The sequence below is a fragment of the Pipistrellus kuhlii genome, unplaced genomic scaffold (genome assembly GCF_014108245.1).
Source record: "Pipistrellus kuhlii isolate mPipKuh1 unplaced genomic scaffold, mPipKuh1.p scaffold_m20_p_16, whole genome shotgun sequence".
Lineage (NCBI taxonomy): Eukaryota > Metazoa > Chordata > Mammalia > Chiroptera > Vespertilionidae > Pipistrellus > Pipistrellus kuhlii.
This window is the reverse complement of record NW_023425471.1, coordinates 9,134,767-9,148,163: the sequence shown is the minus strand read 5'-3', so window position 1 is coordinate 9,148,163 and position 13,397 is coordinate 9,134,767. Positions and strand designations below refer to the sequence as shown.

Sequence of the window (13,397 nt, the reverse complement as noted above, 5' to 3'; positions counted from 1 at the left end):
CTCATGGCTTAATTTTTTCCAGCTTAGTGTCCTGATGTTGTCTCCTACTGCCTGACCTTCCTGGAATCTGCCACTCTCCCATTCCCTAAGTAGGTGGCTAGACCACCCAGAGTATACTTAAGGAGAGCCGGGTTGAAAAGGTGGCACTCTTGCATTCCTCTACGTAACTGAGCTCTGCCTTCCTAGACCTGCAACCCCAATCCTGTTCTTGGCTTCCTTTATGGTTAAGAACAATAAACTGTATTTTGTTCAAACCTATTTCTCCCCACTTACCCCTTACTGTAATATGATTTGGTAGAACATGAGAATAAGAGGCTGAGAACTAGCCACAAAACTAGATTATATAATCTCCTTATAAATTAGTCCCACAGTAACCAGAGACCATTACAAATAAGATTTTCAGGGGGAAAAATTGAAAATATTGTATGAAATTACTCTTATTTCCAATAAAATATTTTTAAAAATGGGAACAACGAAACCTCTATAGCCTGGCTGGCATGGCTCAGTGGTTGAGCGTTGACATATGAACCAGGAGTTCAGGGTTCCATTCCAGGTCAGGGCATGTGCCTGGGGTTGGGGGCTCAATCCCCATTGTGGGGCATGCAGGAAGCAGCCGATCAGTGATTCTCTCTCATCATTGATGATTCTATCTCTCCCTCTCCCTTCCTCTCTGAAATCAACTATATATATATATATATATATATATATATATATATATATATATATATAAACAAACCTCTATAAATCAGCTTTTTTCTAGAATCTACTGAACCTATTAGTGATTTATCTCTAAGCAGAGTATTTGTACAACTCTCTACTATAGTACTTCTATTTTATCGTGTAGATTGTCATATTATTGCAACAATGGATTTCTACAATAATGTATTAGGTTGAACCATAAGAAATTATTGCTTTTGTAGTTCAAAAATGGTTGGATATTGGTGTCAATTTTATAGGTCAAAAATAGTTGAGTATTGGCAATATCATATGGTTTGGGCTTTATTATTTTAATCTGGATGATTCCTGCCCTTCTTCCAGTTTCTCATGATTTTAAAAATATTGTATACCAGAATAATCATCAAGAAAGCAAAGCCTTTCAGGTGTGCTTAAGTTTAAGAGCAAAAATTGCTGAGTTGCAATTTTTCATTTACCATATTTTCTGGTGTATAAGACGACCCCCTAATTTTACAGTTAAAACATAAGTTTAGGTCTATATTCGCTGTATAAGACTACCCCCCACTTCAAAGAAAAGACTTACTTTGCCGTCAAGATCTGCAGGTAATTTTTGTGCAGTTTTGGTCTTTTGCCCCCAATTTTCGGTTGACTTTTTTTCGTTTCAAGAGTCGTCTTATACGCCGGAAAATACGGGAACTACATTGCTTGCACAAGAACTTTTACCCCTTTATAAGACTGAGCTCCATATACTAGTTTATATTCTAGGTGGCACCAAATTACAACAAATTCTTGGAGAACTTAACTTGATACAAATAATCTTAGAATGTATATCTGAAAGAAGCCAAACATCCCTGCTATTATTTTCCTCCTAGCACTTAATCACATTCTTTCTTCCTTTCCCATTCTTGAATATGAGTGGCCTGGCTGGATAATTCAGAAGGAAGAGGATCTGGCATTTGAACCTTCTCAAAATCCTAAACATCTGAAAAGACTTGAAAAATATTTTTCTTGAAGGATATTTTTGTTTCATCTGATCTTCACCACCCTTGTATCTTGGTAAATGCAAAGCAACCATTTTAAATGAGAGCAACTAATACCCAAACTACCTTTTGCTACAACATCAATTTCTCCTTTCAGCTGGTCAGTATATACATGCAGCAACAACCCTTCCAGATGAAGAAGGAAGAAAACCTTCCTTCTGTTCCCTTCTATATTCTCAAACATTCCTTTCCTTTCCTTATGTGTCGGATCAGCAAATCTGTGGAAATATTAAGCCTGGAGGGAGAGCTTACATGCACAAAACCTATGCTAATTTCGTCAACCACACAAAACTGTAGGACAGTGGTGTAAATCCTCATCCTTCAAAGGAAATCCCATAATGGGTCAAAATGATGGGTGTCTTATTTTTTAAGTGGCAGTTCAAATATCTTAATACCTGATATGAATACAGTTTGAAAATATAAGCTATTACTTTATGCATAAGTGCTATGGATTAAATAAACCCCTCTCCAAATTATGGTAACTACAAACTGTCAATGAGCATGTATAATACTGTGTAGACCTTTAAGGATTTCAGCTCTGAAAAAACTGATCTGAGTCATATGGACAGGGGTTTTGCCAGAAGTGGGATTGTCTAATATGCATGCTGCTGATGAAAAACATTCTAAATCATGATGTATCTCTGCTTACATCATTGCCAAAATGATTCATCTGTGTAGGATATATTCTTATTGCCAGAGATGTCACGTACCATCTTGGCTAGAAACACACAGTCATATCCCATTATGGTGAACTCTCAGCTTATCCAAATTCTTTCCTATTCTGGAATTTTGTCAGGTTAATACTGCTTGACACACGTGGTCTTAAAATTTTCCATTCTAAATCTACTGCCATTTTGGCATTTGGCTGTGTCTGGCTTTATGTGACCGGCATTACCCTGAGAATATTTAGTTTCTTGAGTCTACAATCTATCACATTATAGACCTATTGTCAGCTAAGGAAATGCCAATATTAGAGACTGTTTCTGAGATCCTTTTCCTTCTAAATGAGACCATATATTTAAAAAATTTTGTTTGATATTGTATTAAGGTAACAGAAAAAAATCAAGAAGTTTTGTTTAAATCTGCTTAGGTTAAGCATAGTCATTTTGTGTTATAGAGAAGCAATTAAAAAAACCCAGACAGCTTTTGACTCAGTGCAAAACCCTTAGGACTGTATTTCTTCTTGGTCATTTGAGATATTTATTGGCATTTTCAGATTGGTCATCAAAAAACAGACTTTAACATTGGCCCTGAATACATTTGTCATACGTGCTATTGCTTGTATTTTATTCTATCTCTGAGGAGGAAGACTTTATCTGAGAAATACAGCAGGGCAACCACCATCCTAAATCCGGGCACTGGTGGCTTTATGAGCATATTAAGCACCCATTACACGGTGCAAAGTATTTATTGCAAATGGGCCTTCGCTACTAAAAGGCATAGCTTCCTTTCATGTTGTGACCAAGTAATTTGAGACCTCTTTGGACTGAAAATGTACAGAAAGGTTGCATACTGACTGTCAGCGGGGAAAACTGCCATCAAATCAATGCCTAACATTCCCCACAAATTGCAAACAAGCGAGTATTGGGCACCTGCAGCGCTTGGTCTCTTTCATTGCCAATGCCAGCTCTTTCTGAATTGAACTCGGACGTGAAGTTCAGTGATACTCGGTCTCTGCAGGGCCGTTACATTACTATTTCTGGATTTGTTTTTCAAAGACACTCCCCTGTTAACAGCATCTTTCCATCTCTTACATCCTTCTCTGCCCCAGAACTAGCTGGTATAGGCCTTTCTGTGTTGACTTTTACTTACAATATTTAAAACCTCTCTAAAAAGTACAAATAGAAGTTTGTTTGTTTTTTAAAATGTATTTTATTGATTTTTTACAGAGAGGAAGAGAGAGGGATAGAGAGTTAGAAACATCGATGAGAGAATCATCGATCAGCTGCCTCCTGCACACCCCTTACTGGAGATGTGCCCGCAACCAAGGTACATGCCCTTGACGGAATCGAACCCGGGACCCTTCAATCTGCAGGCAGACGCTTTATCCACCGAACCAAACTGGTCGGGGCTACAAATAGAAGTTTTAAGAAATTGCCAATATTATAATTTTTTCCTATTAAAATGAATGTAATGGCGTTTTGAATATTTAATGTCATTCGCTTAGTGAAATTGATTTTTTAGTGAAATTAATTTGAAGAACTTTTGAATATTACTATTTTAATATTAATATTTAGAAGCACTAAATATTCTAATTTTATTTTACTTAGTGCAATTAGTTTTTAGGAAGGTTGTGTGTGTGTGTGTGTGTGTGTGTGTGTGTATGTGTGTTGGCTGTTGTCATTTTTTTATTTGACAATCTAAGGAAAAAGAGGTCAGTGCCTCTGACTTAGCAGTAAGGTTTGAGAGTTTTAAATATTGTATCATACTTTGAACTTACTGGCAACTACCTAGAGTTTCATAAAACCAGAGACAATAGCTTTTTTTCCAGTCCTTTTTCTTCACTTTCAGAACCTGTCTCTCTTTGATTCCCCATCATTTTCTCATTCCTGTTTATCTCCACCCACTAGCCCCCACAAAAATAATCACAACAAAAACCACTATTTTTAAAACGAAAGCTAAAAAAACAGCCTAAGCCTGTGACTAAGCATGAGCAAAGCATCTTAATTTAAATCTTGACTCAAGCCTCCGTGGAAGCTACACATACTCAGTCCTTACTCACGCATTCAGAAACCACACTGTAGACCACCGTCGACCCACTTCACTGTCTGGGGGTTATTTTAAAGAGCCACGTTACGCTGCCTTCTTAACAGATTGGAGTCAGGAGGAAGCGTAGCAGCCTCCTTCTCTGTTGTGTTCAGCAGCGATCAGTAAACCCAGCTGGTAGAGCCGCGGCTTGCTCAGTCTCTGCACAGTGCCCCACTTTCCCACAAAGGCCACTCAGGTCTGCTCCTAGCCTGGGTCTGAATGCCTGCAGCCATGGAGCAGCGGGGCCAGCAGGCCATTCTGTGGCCTTGCAGCCCCGCCAGCCCTGCTTGTCACTTAACCAACCATAACGTGGCTTCTTTTCTCTTCAGCTACCCCCAACAGGGCAAAAGGCCCACTCCATCATACTTATTTCTCAGTCAACAACAAAAAAAAGCCACTTCGTTTTGTCCTCTGAGTCCCAATATTTTAATTTTGCTGAAGGAATTGATGACAAGCTGCCAGAGGAAAGGGGGAGAGCTAACCGTTTGAATCCTGGCCCACAGGGACTCTGCCATCAGGCTTGCTGGACATGCTACCATCAAGACCAGATGGACAGAGTCACTGATGCTATATTATGACCACTATGCCTTTGTCTTTTAAATATATTTCTATTAATTTCAGAGAGGAAGGGACAGGGAGAGAATGGATGCTTGACCATTGAGCCATGGTGGCCAGGTACTATGCCTTTGTTTTGAGCATTATCTTTATCAGGAAATTCCTGCAGCCTCAGTGGAGAGAATAGAGTGGATTCTTACATCATCACTTAAAAAAAAATACACACACACACACACATACACACACACACAAACTGAGTGGCCAGATTATTATTATCTCTGAATGCATAATAATCTGGCCACTCAGTGTGTGTAAGTGTATATGTATATTATGTATATGTATATGCACACACACATACACACACACACACACACACACACACACACACACACACATATATATATATATATATATATATAGCCCAGTGCATGAATTTGTGCATGGGTGGAGTCCAGCCAGCCTGGCCAGGGGGAGGGGACATGGTCAAGGGGACAATTTGCATATTAGCCTTTTATTATATAGGATATACACTGAGTGGCCAGATTATTATGCATTCAGAGATCATAATAATCTGGACACTCAGTGTATATTTCATTGATTTCAGAGAGGAAGGGAGAGGGAGAGATATAAACATCAATGATGAGAGAGTTTCATTGATCGGCTGTCTCCCGCATGCTCCCTACTATGGATCGAGCCTGCAACTTGGGCATGTGCCCTTGGCTGGAATTGAACCTGGGACCCTCCAGTCCACAGGCCGATGCTCTACCTACTGAGCCAAACCATCCCGGGCTCTTACACCATCATTTTGAAACATTCTCCTGAGTTCACAGCAAGGACAGAAAAAGTTTCCTTCTATTTATATCTCAGTTGTTGCTCTTAAAATTCTTTTATATTTACTTATGTCCTTTTGTGTGATGTTCACATCCACTCTATCTAGTGGGTGGGGAAACTGAGGGTAGCAGACACTGTCAGTGCTCAACTCACGTGCCCTCCTGTTCACCGTTCTAAAGGTCATGGAAGGCTTCCTACCGCCAATACCCGTGACCAGAGGGATTTCTCCAGCTGTAGGAATGTGCTGGGTCTTCCCGGTGAAGAGCTTGGGTGTTAACGACCCTGGGAGAGTCATGCATAGGGCTTCCGGGGACACAGCCTAGCTCCCAGCTTCCTCACTCCTGAAGGAGGCCCTCTCTACAGAGTGTTCTCTGAGGTGTCCCAAAGGTCCCCAGTGGGATTGAGCCAGAGATGCCCGCAGCAGGAATCTGTTCATTTACATGCCCTGAATTGTCTTCCTACCCAGTCTCATGTTGTCATTCCCACACTGGGGCTTCCTGGGCTCACCTCCCAAATAAGCGACTTGTATCTAAATCCTTATCTCACAGTCTGTTTCCAGGGAGGCTTAACCTGGGACACCATGGCACAAAGATGACTATCTGCCAGATGCCACACGGCTACTTAAAGGAGAGCCAGGGCTGGAGCCCAGGATGTTGGACTTCTGGCACCTTTACCAAATAAGGCTGCTTCTTGCTGACCACCAGGACTTCTTACCATTGGTCCCAGGACTTCTAGGCAAAGGGAAGACACTGACAAAGAAATTAAGTTGTTAGATGGCTGCTCTTTGCCTTTTAGGAACCCAGTCACCATTACCAGCAGAAAAAGGAAGGGCGGTAATTACCTAGCATGACGAAAGGGACTCCCAGGAAGGTGGAATTGTATTTCCCACCAGTCAGATTGATGATCCCGGCTGCAGTGAGCGTGGCCAGGGTTATGGTCACCAAGCCGAGTAGGCCTAGCCAGGGTTTGCTGCGGACGCAGTCCTGCATTGAGCAGCAGAGGATGGCCATGGTGACCACCAGGATCAGGCTGGTGACCAGGTAACGTTCCGATACGCGGCTGGTCTTCTGGAAGTCTTCCCTCAGTGAGGAGGACGTGTAAGGGTAGATTTTGATTTTGCTGTTGGACTCCTGGAATAGCCGGACAGTGTCGCAGAAGTTGGCCTCCCACCTCTCAGCCACCATGTCGTTGAGACTGTTGATGGACTGCAGGTAGTAGGTGAGCTGGACGGCCTCTGCGGATTTCACCCGGTCCTTGCTGTGCACGGTGACACCTCCAAGCTGGTGCCCATTGTACACGGCCCTCCCGTTTTTTAAGTGAGTGATTGGGTATGTGATAGCAAAATTGGTCCGGTTGGTGGCCCGCGCATTCTTGAGCTCTTGCAGCACATGCACTATGTCATCCACGATGCAAGTCTTATCGTTATTCAGGACACATATGTGGGCAAACGTGTAATTGAAACCAGGTCTTGGAACCTGGATCTTGGTCACAGCAGCATGCAACTATGAGGGAAAAAATGAAAGTCAGTGTTTATTAGCAAAAATACACATGAATAAGGACATGAGCTCTGTGGATTCAAATATCTGTATTTTGGGGGGTGGGAAGTCACTCATGCCATCTCTATGCTAAAGAGTTCAAGTTAAATGTTATAACCTTACATCAGAAATAGGTAGTAAGGAGCCCAGCCACTGTCAGCCTATGAACCAGAAGGTCACGGTTCAATTCTTGGTCAGGGCACATGCCCGGGTTGCAGGCTTAATCCCCAGTTGGGGGCATGCAGGAGGCAGCCAGTCAACGATTCTTTCTCATCAATGATGTTTCTATTGCTCTCTGTCTCTCCCTTCCTCTCTGAAATCAAGAAAATATACTTAAAAAATAGACAGTAAGGATGCAAAACACATCCGTGGTTCCTGGACCAGCAGCATCAGCACAACCTGGGAACTTGCCAGAAACGGAAACTCTCAAGCCCTACCTCAGGTCTAGTAAGTCAGAATCTCTGGGGTGGGGCCTAGCAATCTGTGTTTTCATAAGCCCCCCCAGAGATTCTGGTATAATGAAAGTTTGAGAAGTGCCGAGTTTAAGTACCAGCATTATTTCCAGAAGCCATGTTCTTTATTTATGACTCAATTGGTCTATAAATATCTGAAAACCTTATATAGGTCCACCATTCACGGTCTCTCTTTTTTAAAGAAATATATTTTATTGATTTTTTACAGAGAGGAAGGGAGAGGGAAACATCGATTAGCTGCCTCCTGCACACCCCATACTGGGGATGTGCCTAACCTGGGACCTTTTAGTCTGCAGACCGACGCTCTGTCCACTGAGCCAAACTGGTTAGGGCTCAGCGTCTTTCTCTTGAAAGTGTCAAGTGAAAAGGGAACTAAGGCGCAGTTCCAGGTGCAGAGGTGCTCTGCAGGCCCAGCCCTCGCTGCTGATTTGCAGGCAGCTAAGCGATTTCTGCATCCAATTCAATCACTCGGAGCCATAAAAGAGGTTCACCTTGAGAGCCCTCATATTCTCTGACTTTCCTTGTCTGATTATATGGGAAGGGAGCTATCACTGCAAGAGTCTGGCTGGGATCCATGGGAGTTGTGCTCAGGGATCAAAATGGAATTCATTCTAGCCACCTCACCCTAGTGATGTTTGCCTGCCCAGGTCTGCATGCCTGCGATCCTAGTGCACATGGGAATACACCCATGTAACAGTCCCCACCACAGGCCGGGCACAGATGATTTAATTTCATCCTTATAAGAAACTATGAAGCACAAGGGTAGCCTCAGTGTTTTTTTTTTTCCTATGAGGAAATTGAGCCATCCAGAAGCCAGATCCCTTGTCCAAGTTCACAGGCACAGTTAGAGTGAGTTGGGCTGAATCATGCAGTCTGGCTCCTGAAACTATGCTCCTGGCCCCTCACACTCCACCTCTAAGTTGGCAATACCAGCAAGCGGATGAAGGTTCTTGCTAGCAACTAATTCCTGAATTTGTGCTTTCAATGCCTCGCCCCTAAAAAAATCAGATGTGCAGAACTATGTGTAACCTACCATTTAAGGCAGTGGTTCTCAACCTTTCTAATGCCGCGACCCTTTAATACAGTTTCTCATGTTGTGGTGACCCCCAACCATAAAATTATTTTCACTGCTACTTCATAACTGTAATTTTGCTACTGTTATGAATCATAATGTAATCTTTGTGATTTCTGATGGTCTTAGGCTCTACAGCAGCGGTTCTCAACCTGTGGGTCGCCTAAGACCATCGGAAAACACAGATATTTACATTTTGATTCATAACAGTAGCAAAATTACAGTTTTGAAGTAGCAGCGAAAATAATTTTATGGTTGGGGGTCACCACAACATGAGGAACTGTATTAAAGGGTTGCAGCAATAGGAAGGTTGAGAACCACTGGCTAAAGTGAGAAAACAAGGCCTTCTGTGTGTGGATTGTGGCCAGTGCACAAAATCGGGCCAGTGTACAAAAGTGCTAGACAGGAAGTTGAATGTTAAGTAAATGAGTGCATGGAGAGCGGTGCCTAGCCCTGAGGGTGCTCTCCCAAGAGTAGAGACAGTCATTGCTGTATATCTGATGACTGAAGAAGAACATTTCATATGTAAAGGGATAACGTCCAGAGTGGCCATGCTGGGTCTATGTCACTGTAACTCATAACCTTCTGAGCATCTCCATGACCCTGATGTGTTTTCTCTCAAATCTGTTCTAGATGGATTATTGGCTAAGACAGTTTGCTCTGCGTGTGCCAAGGTGGGTGGGATATTTATTCTCCTTTTTAAAATGTCTGAGGGGTACCAGCTGTCAAAGTCCCTTAGTGAGCACAGAGCATAAGTTGTTAATCCTGATTCTCAGGGCCTCTCACCCACATCTCTCCATGGGCACCAACCCTCAGGTTCAGGAAACAGTTCATTGTATTATGTTTGGCTGAAATATTTGGAGTTCATTCCTTATCTCTCTCTCTCTATCCCCGCCTCTCTCTCCCCCAGAGATACCCAGGAGATTATTTTCACAAAACTCTAACCATATGCTAAATTTTTGTTTTGAGATTAACGATGAACAAAAGGTCTTCAGTGGTTTTAAACTGTGAGAGTGTGTTTTCTTCTTTAAGCATGGCCAGGTGAATTTTGATGAAAAGAACTCAATAACTACAAAAACATTCCAAAAATAGAAAAGGTTCTTTTTGGAGGAGACAAGGACCAAGAGGAATTTAAAGACAAGGGAGAATTTTGATGAGTCCAAAGCAAGACTTTGGGGAAAGGTTCAGCATAGACTAGAAAAGGAGTGGTATTGAAAGCATGCTTATGTGTAATATTTAACACATTGTTTGTTCCCATGAACAGTCTAATAAATCTTTCTTAGAGCTATTACTAAATATGTCAAGAGAAAAAGATTGCCAAATAAGATGGTGTTAAGCCACAGGGCTGAACCCAATTATAGCAAGGGGATATTTTCCATCCATTCGCTAAGGCGGCCATGCCGCCCTGCTGTGTTGGGAGTTGTTGTAAACTACTTACTGATGTGCTAACTCGGCTGACCTACTGCGATGACCCTCGGGACCACTGAGCAAAGAAAGCAGACACCTTGTTAACCCCTGTACCACAAAACCATAGGAGGGAGGCTTGGGAAAGGAGAACTTACTGACGTTTGGCAGGGAAGGTTTGTTAACTCTTAGTACCAGAGCTGCTGTGAGATGCAGCTGCTTTGAATTTCTGATGGAGAGGTGGGTAGAACATGTGTCACTCTTGCTTCTGAGTGGCATGGAGGTGCTGAGTGACAAAGCAGCCAGAGAGGGGGTGCTGGCTGAGGCCACCCACCTGGCAGCGTGAGTCTATGGGATAAGAGGTGAGAGATAATAAGAGGCGCGGGAAAGGAGCGGTAAGACTCCCTTCTGGGATTTGTGAAAAGATTCTGTTCTGACCTTCAGATGTTATGCCTACACATCAAGCACACGCACCATCTACTTACTCTTGGCTTCCCACGTGGCCATGGGCAGACGCGTTGCACCTGCTACCTGGACAGCTACTGTACAGGGTTTTAAAATGCCCGGATGTACTTGCCTAAAGGAGCCCCACTCAGGACAGCAGATCCGTTAGTAGGTGTTCTTACGTATATTGACAGGGAAAAGGGAAGCAGGAGATCAAAGTTATGATTTCTTTTGCTTATACTTACTTTTCATGACTGCACTGAAAAAGAAAGGGAAAGTGAAAAGGATGACAAGTTAACTTACAGTGATGCCATCTTTGCTTTTAAATTAATCTTTGCTTTTGGGTGGAGAAGGGGGAAGGAAGACAGGAACACATCACAGCATGAGAGTGAAATGACCGAGATACCTTAGTCCACAAAATAGACAATCTCAATCCACACAAGCTTATTACTGAGCTAGATAAGCGACCCTCTTTCCGAAGAGAAAAAACACAATAGGCCTGCGCCTTCATACAGTCTCACTGTCATGTGAATCAACATATAATCCATATTTCAATTAGCTGCGTATAGATTTTTCAGTTATTTGATCAACACACATTCAATAAGTTATCAAATCTACTGTGTTGTCAATAATAGGATAATTTATCTGTGTTCAGGGGGCTCACATCACACTCAACACATGGAAAATCTCATAAGTGACACCATGTCCAGTCTGACTGGTGTGGCTGAGTGGTTGAGTGTTGACCTATGAACCAGGAGGTCACAGTTTGATTTCCGGCTGGGGCACACGCCTGGGTTGCAGGCTCCATCCCCAGTGTGGGGTGTACAGAGGCAGCCGATTGATAATGTTCCTGTCTCATCTGTCTCATTGATGATTCCATCTCTTTATCCCTCTCCTTTCCTCTATCTTTAAAAATCAATAAAAAAATTTTAAAAGAAAACAAAAGAGAGACATACAATGTCCAAAACAATGGGAAAATCCTAATCTGCTGTTAGCACCCTAGTGTTCTGTACTAGTAAAACCTAATCTGGTGTCAATCACGATCGAATTTTAAAATTAGTATTGTATTTGCTGCCAAAGAGGCCAGAACTGAATGCTAAGTTGAGATTCATTTTAAGGCTCTGAACGTACTGTTTAAACTAGTGGTTCTCAACCTTTCTAATGCCGCGAACCTTTAATACAATTCCTCATGCTGTGGTGACCCCCAACCATAAAATTATTTTCGCTGCTACTTCATAACTGTAATTTTGCTACTGTTATGAATCGTAATGTAAATCTCTGTGTTTTCCGATGGTCTCAGGCTCTACAGCAGCCGAAGACTGTTAGCTTCGTTGCTCTCATCATCCTTCAGGTCTAGAATGATCCTAGTAATTGTAATTAGTCTGCAAAGTACTTTCTATACAGTTTGAAAAAGTTACTCAAGACAAGACCCTATGGATATGCTTAAATCATTATTACCATTTTATAGTTGGTGCAGTTGAGGCCTAGAGAATGGCAGTGACTCACCCAAGATGACCTGGTAAAGGAAGGGCAGAAGCGGGACTCTCAATTAGGCCCTACCTCACAGCCATACACTTAGCCATGGACCAGCACAACTTTAGAGCTTCCGTGGATGAACAAGACTTGGGGAAGAATGAAGGACTGTCAGCCCACCCAGTTCCAATGATTGGCTGAGCACATGACTGAGCTGTAGGACAGCCACATTCGGGGACCTGGGGTCCATTCAGAGAGTCCAGACCTCACCTAAGACAGCAACGTTACACGGCGATACTAACAGGTGACGAAGGGGATGGGGTCTGAGCTTACTGACCTTTTTCATTCTCCATCCAGCCTCTGCAGTCGCCAAATCAAACTTTCCCAGACAAACTTATCGAGGAGAAAGTCCAGTGGAGTCCAGTCTGGAGAAGTTTGGGCTTAAGTGTGGCCTCTGCTACTTAGGAAGGAATGTCAGAGATCCTGGGAACATCACTCCTTCACGTCTCATATGTTTTCAGTCGAAAGGGAGGTTGGCCCAGCTAACCTTACAGACAGAGCCTTTGGTTCTGACATAACGTACACAACATAAGCCGAGGCACACGCATAAACCATACAATCAGATCCCGGGCAAGAGAGAGTGAACTCCTAAATACCTGTTTGATAGTTATTATAGCTCCTGGAAGTATGCTTTGATAACACATCGGGGTTCTTTTTAGGTCAATCACAGATCTCATAGTAGATGAAACCCAGAAAGGAAACGACAGGGTAGGGTTACTGGGGGTAGAGGGGGTGGGGAGAGAAAGATTCACTTCTGTGAGTGATTTCCCGTTCTGGGAGGCACTGGCTCTTATAATCCCCTTCTGCCAGGGCCTGGGACAAAGCCAACACGGGCTGCCGGTCACGACAGGCCGGAGTCTAATTTCCTCTCTGCCTCTCCTTGGCACACTCCGATCTTCCTCAGAAGACAGCAGGGCACCTTGCGGCAGAGAGTGCAGGAGGGCTCGGGGCGGGAGGCAGTGTCTGCTCTGGAGAGGTGATTAACGTAGGAAAAATAAAATACCTGTGGGCTCCGAGGGCCTTTTACAATACCTCTTGGCGGCTTTTGTCTTTTTTTTAAAAAAGTATTTATTGATTTCAGAGAGGA

The 13,397-nt window shown here is 42.9% G+C and overlaps 1 protein-coding gene across 1 annotated transcript in view; it reads right to left on the bottom strand.

Moving 5' to 3' along the window:
* The window catches only part of PTCHD1 (patched domain containing 1), a 66,622-nt gene that overhangs the window by 13,466 nt on the left and 39,759 nt on the right, over positions 1 to 13,397 (bottom strand). Inside the window, exon 4 of the mRNA XM_036439761.2 lies at positions 6,691 to 7,351. Coding sequence (XP_036295654.1) covers positions 6,691 to 7,351 — 661 coding nt within the window. The remainder of the gene's footprint in view (positions 1 to 6,690; positions 7,352 to 13,397) is intronic.